General features: G+C 46.3%; 1 protein-coding gene across 3 annotated transcripts in view; it reads left to right on the top strand.

The window, feature by feature from the left end:
• tbrg1 (transforming growth factor beta regulator 1) overlaps positions 1-16,040 on the top strand; it is a 181,901-nt gene that overhangs the window by 84,768 nt on the left and 81,093 nt on the right. For all 3 annotated transcript variants that reach the window (XM_072491874.1, XM_072491872.1, XM_072491873.1), the window contains one exon: positions 7,907-7,969. In XM_072491874.1, coding sequence (XP_072347975.1) covers positions 7,907-7,969 — 63 coding nt within the window. The remainder of the gene's footprint in view (positions 1-7,906; positions 7,970-16,040) is intronic.

Below are 16,040 nucleotides of genomic sequence, written 5' to 3'. Positions count from 1 at the left end.
CAGCCTCCGTATTTTTTTGCAATAGCCTACCGTGGGGAACCTTATCAAACGCTTTGCTGAAATCCATATACACCACATCAACTGCTCTACCCTCATCTACCTGTTCAGTCACCTTCTCAAAGAACTCTAAGGTTTGTGAGGCATGACCTACCCTTCACAAAGCCATGCTGACTATCCCTGATCATATTATTCCTATCTAGATGATTATAAATCTTGTCTCTTATAATCCCCTCCAAGACTTTACCCACTACAGACGTGAGGCTCACCGGTCTATAGTTGCCGGGGTTGTCTCTGCTCCCCTTTTTGAACAAAGGGACCACATTTGCTGTCCTCCAGTCCTCTGGCACTATTCCTGTAGCCAATGATGACATAAAAATCAAAGCCAAAGGTCCAGCAATCTCTTCCCTGGCCTCCCAGAGAATCCTAGGATAAATCCCATCAGGTCCCGGGGACTTATCTATTTTCAGCCTGTCCAGAATTGCCAACACCTCTTCCCTACGTACCTCAATGCCATCTATTCTATTAGCCTGGGGCTCAGCATTCTCCTCCACAACATTATCTTTTTCCTGAGTGAATACTGACGAAAAATATTCATTTAGTATCTCGCCTATCTCTTCAGACTCCACACACAATTTCCCATCCCTGTCCTTGACTGGTCCTACTCTTTCCCTAGTCATTCGCTTATTCCTGACATACCTATAGAAAGCTTTTGGGTTTTCCTTGATCCTTCCTGCCAAATACTTCTCGTGTCCCCTCCTTGCTCGTCTTAGCTCTCTCTTTAGATCCTTCCTCGCTACCTTGTAACTATCCATCGCCCCAACCGAAACTTCACACTTCATCTTCACATAGGCCTCCTTCTTCCTCTTAACAAGAGATTCCACTTCCTTGGTAAACCACGGTTCCCTCGCTCGACGCCTTCCTCCCTGTCTGACCGGTACATACTTATCAAGAACACGCAGTAGCTGATCCTTGAACAAGCCCCACTTATCCAGTGTGCCCAACACTTGCAGCCTACTTCTCCACCTTATCCCCCCCAAGTCACGTCTAATGGCATCATAATTGCCCTTCCCCCAGCTATAACTCTTGCCCTGCGGTGTATACTTATCCCTTTCCATCATTAACGTAAACGTCACCGAATTGTGGTCACTGTCCCCAAAGTGCTTTCCTACCTCCAAATCCAACACCTGGCCTGGTTCATTACCCAAAACCAAATCCAACGTGGCCTCGCCTCTTGTTGGCCTGTCAACATATTGTGTCAGGAAACCCTCCTGCACACACTGTACAAAAAACGACCCATCTATTGTACTCGAACTATATCTTTTCCAGTCAATATTTGGAAAGTTAAAGTCTCCCATAATAACTACCCTGTTACTTTCGCTCATATCCAGAATCATCTTCACCATCCTTTCCTCTACATCCCTAGAACTATTAGGAGGTCTATAAAAAACTCCCAACAGGGTGACCTCTCCTTTCCTGTTTCTAACTTCAGCCCATACTACCTCTGAAGAAGAGTCCCCATCTAGCATCCTCTCCGCCACCGTAATACTGCTCTTGACTAGCAGCGCCACACCTCCCCCTCTTTTGCCTCCTTCTCTGAGCTTACTAAAACACCTAAACCCCGGAACCTGCAACATCCATTCCTGTCCCTGCTCTATCCACGTCTCCGAAATGGCCACAACATCGAAGTCCCAGGTACCAACCCATGCTGCCAGTTCCCCTACCTTATTTCGTGTACTCCTGGCATTGAAGTAGACACACTTCAAACCACCTACCTGAACACTGGCCCCCTCCTGCGACGTCAAATCTGTGCTCCTGACCTCTATACTCTCATTCTCCCTTACCCTAAAACTACAATCCAGGTTCCCACGTGCGGCTTAGCTGGTCATCGCCGCAACCGGAAGTCCGTGCTGAGTATCTTTAATCAAACTATGTGGAGTTTGCACTTTCCCCCCGTGCCTGAGTGGGTTTCCTCCCACAGTCCAAAGATGTGCAGGTTTGGTGGATTGGCCATGATAAATTGCCCTTCGTGTCCAAAAAAAGGTTAGGTGGGATTGCAGGGATCATGGGGAGGTGTGGGCTTGGGTAGGGTGCTCTTTCCAAGAGCCAGTGCAGACTCGATGGGCCGAATGGCCTCCTTCTGCACTTTAATTCGATGATTCTATAATTACCTGCCCAGAGGACCATAAGACCATAAGACAGAGGAGCGGAAGTAAGGACATTCGGCCCATCGAGTCCACTCCACCATTCAATCGTGGCTGATTTCAACTCCATTTACCCGCTCTCTCTCCATGGCCCTTAATTCCTCGAGAAATCAAGAATTTATCAACTTCTGTCTGAAAGACACTCAACGTCCCGGCCTCCACCGCCCTCTGTGGCAATGAATTCCACAGACCCACCACTCTCTGGCTGAAGAAATTTCTCCTCATCTCTGTTCTAAAGTGACTCCCTTTTATTCTAAGGCTGTGGCCCCGGGTCCTAGTCTCCCCTGCTAATGGAAACAACTTCCCTACGTCCACCCTATCTAAGCCATTCATTACCTTGTAAGTTTCTATTAGATCTCCCCTCAACCTCCTAAACTCCAATGAATATAATCCCAGGATCCTCAGACGTTAATCGTATGTTAGGCCTACCATTCCTGGGATCATCCGTGTGAATCTCCGCTGGACCCGCTCCAGCGCCAGTATGTCCTTCCTGAGGTGTGGGGCCCAAAATTGCTCACAGTATTCTAAATGGGGCCTAACTAATGCTTTATAAAGCTTCAGAAGTACATCCCTGCTTTTATATTCCAAGCCTCTTGAGATGAATGACAACATTGCATTTGCTTTCTTAATTACGGACTCAACCTGCAAGTTTACCTTCAGAGAATCCTGGACGAGGACTCCCAAGTCCCTTTGCACTTCAGCATTATGAATTTTGTCACCATTTAGAAAATACTCCATGCCTCTATTCTTTTTTCCAAAGTGCAAGACCTCGCACTTGCCCACGTTGAATTTCATCAGCCATTTCTTGGACCACTCCCCTAAACTGTCTAAATCTTTCTGCAGCCTCCCCACCTCCTCCATACTACCTGCCCCTCCACCTATCTTTGTATCATCGGCAAACTTAGCCAGAATGCCCCCAGTCCCGTCATCTAGATCGTTAATATATAAAGAGAACAGCTGTGGCCCCAACACTGAACCCTGCGGGACACCACTCGTCACCGGTTGCCATTCCGAAAAAGAACCTTTTATCCCAACTCTCTGCCTTCTGCCTGACAGCCAATCGTCAATCCATGTTAGTACCTTGCCTCGAATACCATGGGCCCTTATTTTACTCAGCAGTCTCCCGTGAGGCACCTTACCAAAGGCCTTTTGGAAGTCAAGATAGATAACATCCATTGGCTCTTCTTGGTCTAACCTATTTGTTATCTCTTCAAAGAACTCTAACAGGTTTGTCAGGCACGACCTCCCCTTACTAAATCCATACTAATCCGACCCTGCACTTCCAAGAATTTCGAAATCTCATCCTTAACAATGGATTCTAGAATCTTGCCAACAACCGAGGTTAGGCTAATTGGCCTATAATTTTCCATCTTTTTCCTTGTTCCCTTCTTGAACAGGGAGGTTACAACAGCGATTTTCCAATCCTCTGGAACTTTCCCTGACTCCAGTGACTTTTGAAAGATCATAACTAATGCCTCCACTATTTCTTCAGCTATCTCCTTTAGAACTCTAGGATGTAGCCCATCTGGGCCCGGAGATTTATCAATTTTTAGACCTCTTAGTTTCTCTAGCACTTTCTCCTTTGTGATGGCTACCATATTCAACTCTGCCCCCTGACTCTCCGGAATTGTTGGGATATTACTCATGTCTTCTACTGTGAAGACTGACGCAAAGTACTTATTTAGTTCCTCAGCTATTTCCTTGTCTCCCATCACTAGATTACCAGTGTCATTTTGGAGTGGCCCAATGTCAACTTTTGCCTCCCGTTTGTTTTTAATGTATTTAAAGAAACTTTTACTATCATTCCTAATGTTACTGGCTAGCCTACCTTCATATTTGATCCTCTCTTTCCTTATTTCTCTCTTTGTTATCCTCTGTTTGTTTTTGTAGCCTTCCCAATCTTCTGACTTCCCACTACTCTTTGCCACATCATAGGCTTTCTCTTTTGCTTTGATGCATTCCCTAACTTCCTTTGTCAGCCATGGCTGCCTAATCCCCCCTCTGATAACCTTTCTTTTCTTTGGGATGAACCTCTGTACTGTGTCCTCAATTACTCCCAGAAACTCCTTCCATTGCTGTTCTACTGTCTTTCCCACTAGGCTCTGCTCCCAGTCGATTTTCGTCAGTTCCTCCCTCATGCCCCTGTAGTTACCTTTATTTAACTGTAACACCTTTACATCTGATTCTACCTTCTTTCTTTCAAATTGGAGATTGAATTCTACCATATTATGATCATTGCCTCCTAAGTGCTCCCTTACTTTAAGATCTTTAATCAAGTCTGGCTCATTACATAACACTAAGTCCAGAATGGCCTGTTCCCTCGTGGGCTCCATCACAAGCTGTTCCAAAAAGCCCTCCTGTAAACATTCAATGAATTCCCTTTCCTTGGGTCCACTGGCAGCATTATTTACCCAGTCCACCTGCACATTGAAGTCCCCCATGATCACTGTGACCTTGCCTTTCTGACATGCACTTTCTATTTCATGGTGCATTTTGTGCCCCCGGTCCTGACCACTGTTAGGAGGCCTGTACATAACTCCCATTATGGTTTTTTTGCCTTTGTGGTTCCTCAACTCTACCCACACAGACTCCACATCATCTGACCCTATGTCGTTTAGTGTCATTGATTTAATTTAATTTCTAATTAACAAGGCAACCCCGCCCCCTCTGCCTACCTCTCTGTCTTTTCGATAGGTTGTGAATCCCTGGATGTTTAAATGCCAGTCCTGAACCCCCTGCAACCATGTCTCTGTGATGCCTACCACATCATACCTGCCAGTCACAATCTGGGCCACATGCTCATCTACCTTGTTCCGTACACTGCGCGCATTTAAATATAGCACCTTTAATTCTCTATTGACCGTCCCTTTTTGTTTTCTTAGTGTGGTGGACCTTGGTTTACTGAGCCTTTCCATACACGGTGTCATATTTTGTGGGATTGGGACTATCGTAACCTCTCCTGAGTTTTGTCTTTTCGTGCTTTTTTGTATTCCTAAGCAGCTACGCTTCCCACTGATTACTTCACCTCTTGGTTCCCTGACTTCCCCCCCCCCCCCCAATCTCTAGTTTAAAGTCCTATTGACCACCCTATTTACTCTTTTCGCCAGAACACTGGTCCCAGCTCGGTTCAGGTGGAGACCATCCCGACGGTATAGGTCCCCTCTGTCCCAAAACTGATGCCAGTGTCCCATGAAAAAGAACCCCTCATTCCCACACCACTCTTTCAGCCACGTGTTAACTTCCCTTATTCTTGCCTCCCTATGCCAATTTGCACGTGGCTCGGGCAGTAATCCGGAGATTATGATCCTTGAGGACCGTTTTTTAAATTTGAATCCTAGCTCTTTATAATCTCTAAACAGGTCCTCTTTTCTAGACTTCCCTATGTTGTTGGTACCGACATGGACCACAACAACTGGATCCTCCCCCTCCCTCTCCAGTATCCTTTCAAGCCGGTCAGAGATGTCCCGCACCCTAGCACCGGGCAGGCAACATACCATGCGGGACTCTTTATCCTGCTCACAAAGGATACTATCTATCCCCCGATAATAGAATCCCCTACAACTACAACTTGCCTATTTACTCCCTCCCCTTGAATGGCCTGCTGAACCATGGTGCCTTGGTCAGCTGACTCATCCTTCCTGCAGCCCTGTTCGCCATCCACACTGAGCAAGTGCCTCGTACCTGTTGGACAGGGTCAAGGGCTGAGGCTCCTGAGTTCCTGACTGCTGGTTCCCTTGACCTGCCTGACTTGCAGTCACACCCTGCTGTCCCTGGCCACTGGCAGGATTTAAACTACTTACTCTGACATGTGTGACTGCCTCCTGAAACACAGTGTCCAGGTAAGTCTCCCCCTCCCAGATGTGCCTCAGTGTTTGAAGCTCAGACTCCAGCTCATCAACTCTGAGCCGGAGCTCTTCGAGCAGCCAACACTTACTGCAGATGTGGTCACTGCAGCTCGCAATGGGATCTGCCAGCTCCCACATCAAGCAGCTCAAGCACATCACCTGACCAGCCATCACTAATTAATTAATTAGTTTAATTTAAGTTTACGAGTTTAGCTGTGTTTTTTTTTTAAATTTGGGGCAGATTTGCTATCAACCAATCAGATCACAGCTTCCCTCTGACGTCACTTTTGGGGGAAAAAACTGGAAAACGAAGTTACCGTTAGGTTTTTATACTCACAGAGACTGCTCCTCCTCCGACGAACGGCTCCCGAAATTAGGCCCGAAGAAAGAGAGAGAACAAAACAGTAGGGAAAAAGCACCTTCTCCCACTCTGCACCGAATTACCTCACTGCACCAAATTACCAAGTTTCAAATTCTCACTCTGTCTGTGTCTCACTCACTCAGGCTGTGTCTCTTTGACCAGCGCAACGCTTACTGAGTGCGCTTTCTGTCTGTATTTTATGCAGACTTCAGGATGACTCACACTAAAACTTCAAAGAGAAGAATACAATGTGTACCTTTGTGCCCCTAAACAGGCCTCAGGTGACTGCCCGATAACTGCCTCTCAGCAATTAGGGTGTGGGCAGCTTCAACCAATCAGACACTAATCTACACTGCACCTTTAACTGAAAAACAGTAGAATTAGATTTACCACTTACCTTTCCTGGTTACGTCACTGCACCAAATTACCAAATTCTCACTCTGTCTGTGTCTCACTCACTCAGGCTGTGTCTCCTTGACCAGCGCAATGAGGAGTTTGCTCCTCTGCTCTTTGAATGTCAGCCATGTCAACACTAACCAGTCCTATAGATAAACAGGTTTTAAATTGAGACAATCATTTCTAAAATCTTACCGTTTACAAACAGATCTGTCCCACATCTGCATTACAATGTGGGGGGGGATCTCCTAGAAATGAGGGGTAAACCTAACCTGTCTGGACAGGGTGGTTTCAGGAAGGATGTTCACGATGGTGGGGGTGTCCAGAATCAGGGGTCACAGTCTGAGGTTACAGGGTAAACCATTTTGGGCAGAGATGAGGAGGGATTTCTTAACCAGAGAGTGGTCAGCCTGTGGAATTCCTTACCACAGGAAGCAGTTGAGGAGTTGTATGCTTTCAAGAAACGGTTATTGGTGGGCGAGACGGTGGCGCAGTGGTTAGCACTGCTGCCTCACGAGCCGAGGTCCCAGGTTCAATCCCGGCCCCGGGTCACTGTCCATGTGGAGTTTGCACATTCTCCCCGTGTCTGGGTCTCACCCCCACAATCCAAAGATGTGCAGGGTAGGTGGATTGGCCGCGCTAAACTGCCCCTTAATTGGAAACATTTAATAAAAGATAAAGCACTTGGGGCGAAGGGGATTAAAGGATATGGGGGAAAGCAGGATTAGGCTATAGAGTTGGATGGTCAGCCATGATCATAATGAATGGTGGAGCAGGCTCGATGGGCCGAATGGCTTCCTCCTGCTCTGTTTCCTGAATCATCCAATGGCTTTTAAATACATTAATTTTCCCGAGTTAGTGAAGACGACTCAAGCTTATTATAACAGAGCTTCTGATGTATAAATAAATGGTATTTCTTTTAAACGCTGCTGTGATTAGATTCTTTTCGACAGGTTTATGACGGTTTCTGATGCTAGTTGCAGTGCCGCAGTTTTAAATGGAATAATTTTGTTCTGAGGTTAGGGTGTGAATCAAAGAGCTGTTTTATACGATGTTGTGTGGGACGTGACTCGCTGAGTGTCGAGTGTGTTACTGTGTTACAGACTCAGAAAGGCAGCAGGCGATTCAAGAGACTGGAGAACAGGAATGGGGTCTTTGTTCTGTTGGTAAGTATGAACTCGGGTTACTTTAATCGGCGCAGCCAATTTTCGGCCTCTTTCCTCTCCGCCCCCAGACTGGGAAGTTCCGCCCCCAGACTGGGAAGTTCCGCCCCCAGACTGGGAAGTTCCGCCCCCAGACTGGGAAGTTCCGCCCCCAGACTGGGAAGTTCCGCCCCCAGACTGGGAAGTTCCGCCCCCAGACTGGGAAGTTCCGCCCCCAGACTGGGAAGTTCCGCCCCCAGACTGGGAAGTTCCGCCCCCAGACTGGGAAGTTCCGCCCCCAGACTGGGAAGTTCCTCCCATCAGCTTCCAAAGTAAAAGCAAAAAAAAAAACCCCTGCAGATACTGGAACCACTGCCCAGCGGGAGCCCCCGGCCTCTGATGGGCCAGCAGCTCTCGGGGGCCGGCCGGCCCCTTGGAGTCAGGGAATTACTGCCATCCATTAATCCCCCAAAACATTCCGGCTAAACGGAGCGGGGCTCTCTCCGAAATTTACACTGGGAGCCAGCCCCCAGTGCCAAATCCAGCCCCTGGTTTCTGCAAACAGAATCATAGAATGATACAACACAGAAGGAAGCTATTTGACTCACCATGACTGTGCCAGCCCCTTGACTGGGCTATCTAATCAATTCAACTCTCCTCTTTCCCCGTGGTACGATATATATTTTATCCCTTCATATGTTTAGCCAATTCTCTTCTGAATATTGCTGTTGTGTTTGCTTCCACCAATGACGGGCCAAGAGCCGGAAAGCGGGAATGGGGTAGATTTACTGTCATTTTGTCAGTGTGGACTCAATGGGCTGAGTGGCCTCAGTGCTGTGTGACTCTGACCAATTCTGCATCGCAACCTGCTGCATAGAACAAGGCAAAACGTTTTCTCATCCAGTTTCTGTTTCTCGTGGTGATTATGTCGAGCAACCTGCCAATGGAAACCGTTTCTGTTCAGTGGCTGAATCGAAACCGCTTCGTGGTTTTTGACGTCTCTAAATCTTCTCTTAACCTTCTATATCAAAGAGGAATAAATTCAGGTTTTCTAGTCTCTCAGTATAACTAAGTCCTCAACCCCAGGACCATCCTCTCCAACCTGAACTGCCTATGACATTTACAATTTTCCAATTTAGTGACGCAATTCTTCTCGAACCAGGGGGTTTGGGCTCCACGCTCCGTCCTGGCCTCAGCTGCAAGGTGACACTGTTCTTGTTTCTGTGCTGATCGTCGCCCTGATAATCTGTCAAAAACCCTCACATCTCGGACCTACATCATTAGGGCATAGCTGCATAGATTTTCATAGAATTTACAGTGCAGAAGGAGGCCATTCGGCCCATCGATTCTGCAGCGGCTCTTGGAAAGAGCACCCCACCCAAGGTCAACACCTCCACCCTATCCCCATAACCCAGTAACCCCACCCAACACAAAGGGCAATTTTGGACATTAAGGGGCAATTTATCACGGCCAATCCACCTAACCTGCACATCTTTGGACTGTGGGAGGAAACCGGAGCACCCGGAGGAAACCCACGCACACACGGGGAGGATGTGCAGACTCCGCACAGACAGTGACCCAAGCCGGAATCGAACCTGGGACCCTGGAGCATTCGAACCCAGGTCTTCAGCGCCGTGAGGCAGCAGTGCTAACCACTGCGCCACCGTACTGCCCTTAATTGGTTTCATCAATGACATCATAAGGTCAGAAGTGGGGATGTTTGCGGATGACTGCACAATGTTCAGCACCGTTTGCGGCGACTCAGATAATGAAGCAGTCCGTGTCCAAATGCAGCAAGACCCGGACAATATCCAGGCTCGGGGCTGACAAGGGGCAACTTACATTCGTGCCACACAAATGCCCGGCAATGACCATCTCCTACAAGAGAGGATCTAACCATCGCCCCCTTGACATTCAATGTCGTTACCATCGATGAATTCCCCACAATCAACATCCTGGAGGTTACCATTAATCAGAAACTGAAGTGGCGACAACACCAAGTCAGAGGCTAGGAATCCTGACTCCCCAAAGCCTGTCCATCATCTACAAGGCACAAGTCAGGAGTGTGCTGGAATACTCTCCACTTGCCTGGGTGAGCGCAGCTCCAACAACACTCAAGAAGCTCGGCACCATCCAGGACAAAGCAGCCCCGCGTGATTGCTCCCCCTCCACAAACATTCAAACCCTCCACCACCGACGCACAATGGCAGCCATGTTTACTTTCTACAAGATGCATTGCAGTAACTCACCAAGGTTCCTTAGACAACACCTTCCAAACCCACGACCACTACCATCTAGAAGGACAAGAGCAGCAGATACCTGGGAACCCCACCACCTGGAGGTTCCCCTCCCAGTCACTCACCACCCTGACTTGGAAATATATCACCGTTCCTTCACTGTCGCTTGGGTAACATCCTGGAACTCCCTCCCTAACAGCACTGTGGGTGTACCTACACCACACTGACTGCAGCGATTCAAGAAGGCAGCTCACCACCACCTTCTCGAGGGGCAATTAGGAATGGGCAATAAACGCTGGCCTAGCCAGCGACGCCCGTGTACTTGAATTAGTAATAAAAAAACACTTTGGAATGTCCTGAGGTGATGAAAGATGCTGTACAAACGCAAATGTTCTTGCAAAAGTTAGAGGGAATGTGCAGAAGTGAAACAGGAACAGCTGGGACTATTTTGGAAATAAGACGGGGGCAGGAGGTTGTGAGTTGTCTGGTGACACTGAAAACATTGTGAAATGCTGACTCAGTTGACTTCCGTGAGTATTTATTGTCTGGGATCGTAAGTGAGTGAAGGCAGGTGTACAAATATGAATATAGAATATTTTGTTCCAGGCTTCGGCAGAATTAGGTGTGCTGCCAGTGAGGACAAGTCCCCATCACCTCTCCAGGGGCCCCTCAAGCTGGTTCCCGGGTACATCAATCTCGAATATTGCGGAAATAGCTTGTCCCACAAGAACACACCAATTAGGAACAGGTGCGGGAGGGTGACACAGTGGTTAGCACTGCTGCCTCACAGCTCCAGGGTCCTGGGTTCAATTCCGGCCTCGGGTGGCTGTCTGTGTGGAGTTTGCACTTTCCCCCCCCCCATAGAATCATAGAATTTACAGTGCAGGAGGCCATTCAGCCCATCAAGTCTGCACCGGCTCTTGGAAAGAGCACCCTACCAAAGGTCAACACCTCCACCCTATCCCCAGACCCCAGTAACCCCACCCAACACTAAGGGCAATTTTGAACACTATGGGCAATTTATCAAGGCCAATCCTCCTAACCTGCACATCTTTGGACTGTGGGAGGAAACCGGAGCACCCGGAGGAAACCCACGCACACACGGAGAGGATGTGCAGACTCCGCACAGACAGTGACCCAAGCCGGAATCGAACCTGGGATCCTGGAGCTGTGAAGCAATTGTGCTATCCACAATGCTACCGTGCTGCCCATGTCTGCGTGGGTTTCTTCCAGGTGCTCCGCTTTCCTCCCACAGTGCAAAGATGTGCAGGTTTGGTGGATTGGCCATGCTAAATTGCCCCTTGGTGTCCAGGGATGTGTAGACCAGGTAGGGTTGTTATACGTTTTAGTTACCGTTGTATGAAGAGTCAGAAGTCCTGTTCCTTTTCACCAAACACCATTTATTTCACTTCCACAGCCTCGACACAAAACTCCAACAACACACCACCTGACACAAGGGCCACCTGAAGCCCCTTTACATATGAGTGTCAATCATTGGATACTTAACATAAATGAGACAACTAATTGCAATGTCTCTTAATGCATTACTTAACTCTTAACCCATTACTTAACAGTCTCCCCTTCCTTGGAGAAAAAAATAATGAGGTGAAAACAAAATTTAAAGAAATTCAAAAACACAAATGCAATTTCTTCAATCTCTTTCTTCAAATTTAAAAAAAATTAATTAATTTTTTTGGGGAAGAAAAAAAAATCACAGAAACAGGCGCCCTTCATTAGCAATATCCAAACGTTACATTTCTGTCAATATCTGAGATATATAAAAGGCCATATCCACCGCCTCTACAAAGCTTAATGTCTCAGCAGCCAAAGTGCTTTCGCCCACTTTCCTTATTTTCTTGTTTCCCACACAAGAGGACAACATTTACCATTGTTCCCCAAAGGAAAATTATAAAACCTCCTGTGCTTGATTTGCATGGGACGCATCACTGTAAACTATGAGTTTCAAGTGCCTACGGTCACCTAAAACCTGGAACCTCAAAACACACTCCTGCATTTTTAGTTTGGCCAAACGCTTTATTTGCTCTTATTATGTCTTCCACTTTGGGATCATTCATTTTTGTACTCAACTCTAAGACATCAAAACTCACGTCCGGTCTAGTCTGTCTACCTAACCAGTTCAGTTGCCCAATTAAACTTCGCAGTTGCTCTTTTTCCATCTTTGAAACCTTGCATCTTTTTGTGAAACTCGGCCATGACTAATTGCTATTGGGCTGATGCTTTCCAAATAAGATTGCTGACGTAAAGTTGCCCCTAACTTAGTCTGTCCGATTTCCAATCCAATATATTTAAATGCACCGGAAGCCTGACTTCCGACCCTGAATCCTTTCCTCAAACCAGAGATTACAAAAGCTTCAACATCACTAGTCCCACCTCACAAAAATTATTTGACATGCATCATAAAGATGCCAGAAAGGTTCCCTTTACAGTGCCAGTAAAACATTACCGGATCTACTTTCAACTGGTAACAGCCTAACTTTAACAAAACTGACCTTACCGAAAAATACCAGACTCTTGTGACAATAAGAGATTTTCATTCATTTCATTTTCATTTAAACCACATACACATTTGTTCAACTTCCAGAATACCCCTTCTGTGTTAGCTGCTTCTATAGGAGGACGGAGAAAAATGTCTCTCTGGAGCTGATGCCCCTGCAAGAAGACAGCTTTCATATCTATAGATTTGCATTCCCATGCCTTTGTGGCTAAAAGAAGATCTTTAAAATTAACCTTTCCTGCTGTAGGTGAATCTACCCTTAAATCCTGATGATCTAAGCTTTCTTCAAATCCCCTTGACACAAGCCTGGCCTTTGCCTTATAAGTTCCATCCGGAAGTACCTTTTCCGTGCAAATCCATCTGTGGGATAGAGCTCTTTGTCCCCTATCCGGTACTTCCGTGTATACCCCAAATTCACTCCAACTATGCAGTTCTTGCTGTTTAGCATCTTTGATAACTTTTCATATAATTTCTTGGAAGCCACCAAAATCTCACGTGCATGTGGGCTTCTACTCCTATTAGTATTCGTAACTTTACTCATGTTCCGAGACCTTGACAAACTACGTCCCCTCTCCCGCCTGGTAACTTGTTCTATCTGCTACTGCTTGATCTTTCCTATCTGCTGTGGGATGTCCTTTCAGAATTCTCGACCTTTTCCTGCGGACCTGTTCACTAACCGATGTACTATCTGGACTGGCACTGCGTTTCTGTGCCCTCCATTTTTGAACTTTGTGTTCCCAATCCATTTTCTTAACTCCCCTGAATGCTGTACATTCAACCAATGTTTATACTTTCCAGTGGCCTTCCCTGCTCTAATAACAGTTGCATCCTTCCATTGACTAGACCCTTCAGGCAAGTATGTCACCTTTGTACCAACTTTTGGTAGTTGTCCTTTCGGAAAATTGGCCTGATCCCAGATTTTAAGGTCCATGGCCACAAAGTTGTTAAAATCCCTGGCCAAAGGTAGGGTTACTATCGGTCATGCTGGTGTCCTTCTGTACTTCCTACAAACTTCACAGCGGTCACTAACCTGTTCTATTAGTTTAGTATAGTCGTCATCCCTTACCCCTGCATCCTTGAATACATTTTTCAGCCTCCAAGGAGACGGATGTGTAAATTGCCGATGCAGTTTTAATACAACAAGCTTTTTATCAGCGAAAGTCCCATTTCCAACTGCCATTAACACATCCTTAAACACTCTACTTGAAATATTATTTGTCAGTAATGGAATACAATAGTGTCCCGACTGTGTAAATTGTAAGTCCACCATCTTTCCAAAAGCTGTTGCCTTATCCTGTTCCATATCCAGTTTCATGTGTGCTTTCTTCATCGACGGTCTGCTCAGAAGCAAAGGTATCTCACTTGATACAACATCCGTGCTAATGAAATGATTCACTCCGGCAATATTGCAAGGGATCACCGCTCTTTTCAGCGACTTCAGAGTATTATCATCCCCAAACCTGAAACTTGTGGAACTTTCAAATTCCGAAACCTTGTTACTATTTTCAGCATTCAAAGAGTCCAGGTAACATTTTAACCAGTCAATTCCACACACAGTAGATGTGCAGCCACTGTCCAATACAGCACAGTTGAAGGATTCTGCAACCAACACCCTCATTACCGGCGTAAAAGTGCTTGTTAATAGGACAATGCCTTCTTTCTGGTCACTATCTTTTTCCTCTTCTGACTCTTCCGTGTCATGTGTCGCTCCAAACACTCTATCATAATATTTTGGACAGTTGAAGTCATAATGGTGTTGAGAGTCGCATCGAAAACATCGATTTATCATGCCCCGTGCATTTCTGGGGTTCATCTTCCTATTGTAAGTTCTAACTGGGTTTCTGTCTTCATAATTTCCTTGTCTTGATCTCCTTCTATAGTCTTGGGCCCTGTTCATAGCCGTACAATTTCGCCATCCTGTTAGTAGTGTATCTCCCATATTCTGTTTTATTGCAGGCTGACCTATTTGGGTCATCAGAGCCATCGGAATCGAATGTTTCCCCAGAAACTTTTAAAAAACTTTTGTCATCTGATCGAATAAGGTATCCTCATCCGTAAACTGAACTCCTGTCAAAACCAGGAGCCTATCCATGTTGCTCACTCTAGCACAGTCAAGTAATTTAAAGGCCAACACAGACTGGAAATTCCAGGTTGTGTTTCTGCAGCCGTTTATATAGTCTGCCAAATTCCATTATATAGTCTTCCATGGAGATATCCTCCATTTTCCGGAACTTATCAAATTCCGACCATGCTTCATACGCATTTAACAAGTCATCTTTCTTGTAAATCTTATCCATATAATGTAATAGAGTCCCCAGACCTTCTTCTGAGTCTAACTCTTCCAAACCCAGCTCAGAAATCACTTTGTTTCGGATTTTACTGCCATATGGTAGAGAAAGAGCCAATACCATACCTTGTTTTCTCTTTCCCAAAGCAGTTACCTTAGTCCACATAACTACTGCACTTCTCCATTGGTCGTACGATCCCCTTTCAGAAAATAAGGGGGGATAGTCATATCCAGCCATCTTTATCCTGGGTTCAGCCATGTATCTTTTTTTTTCCTTCTCACTCACTCCTTGGTTTGATCTGGAAAAGTTGTATCTTTCAAACCTTCACATTTACACAGCAACCATCCTCTGCTACCATTGTTATACGTTTTAGTTACCGTTGTGTGAAGAGTCCGAAGTCCTGTTCCTTTTCACCAAACACCATTTATTTCACTTCTACAGTCTCTGCACAAAACTCCAACAACACACCACCTGACAGAGGCCACCTGAAGCCCCTTTACATATCAGTGTCAATCATTGGATACTTACCATAAATGAGACAACTAATTGCAATGTCTCTTAATGCATTACTTAACTCTTAACCCGTTACTTAACCAGGGTTGTGCGGAATAGGGCAGGGGAATGGGCCTAGATAGGGTGCTCTTTCAGAGGACCGGTGCCGCATCGATGGGCCGAATGGGCTCCTTCTGCACTGGATGGATTCTATTCTAGGAGTAAGCCATTCGGCTCCTTGAGGCTGCTCCGAATGAGATCATGCCTGATCTGATTGTGTCCTCAATTCCATTTTCCTATCTGACCCCCATAACCTTTGACTCCCTGAGAATCGATAGAATCCCTGTCCCTGTGTCATAAGAGATGAACTGTGTGGTGTTTAGTACATGGTAAGTCTGAGCGTGCTGCAACTCACTAACGGCAATGAATTAAACAGCCCACCAAAACTCTTCAGGGCTGCAATCAGAGACCTGTGCCTGGTGTTGGCTTCGGTCCTGATGATAGAGGGTACTTTACTATGGGGTGAACCACAAGCTGTTTCTTATATCGACCAACTGACCACA

Source organism: Scyliorhinus torazame, chromosome 28 (assembly GCF_047496885.1).
Source record: "Scyliorhinus torazame isolate Kashiwa2021f chromosome 28, sScyTor2.1, whole genome shotgun sequence".
Lineage (NCBI taxonomy): Eukaryota > Metazoa > Chordata > Chondrichthyes > Carcharhiniformes > Scyliorhinidae > Scyliorhinus > Scyliorhinus torazame.
This window is presented reverse-complemented; position numbering and strand designations above follow the sequence as displayed.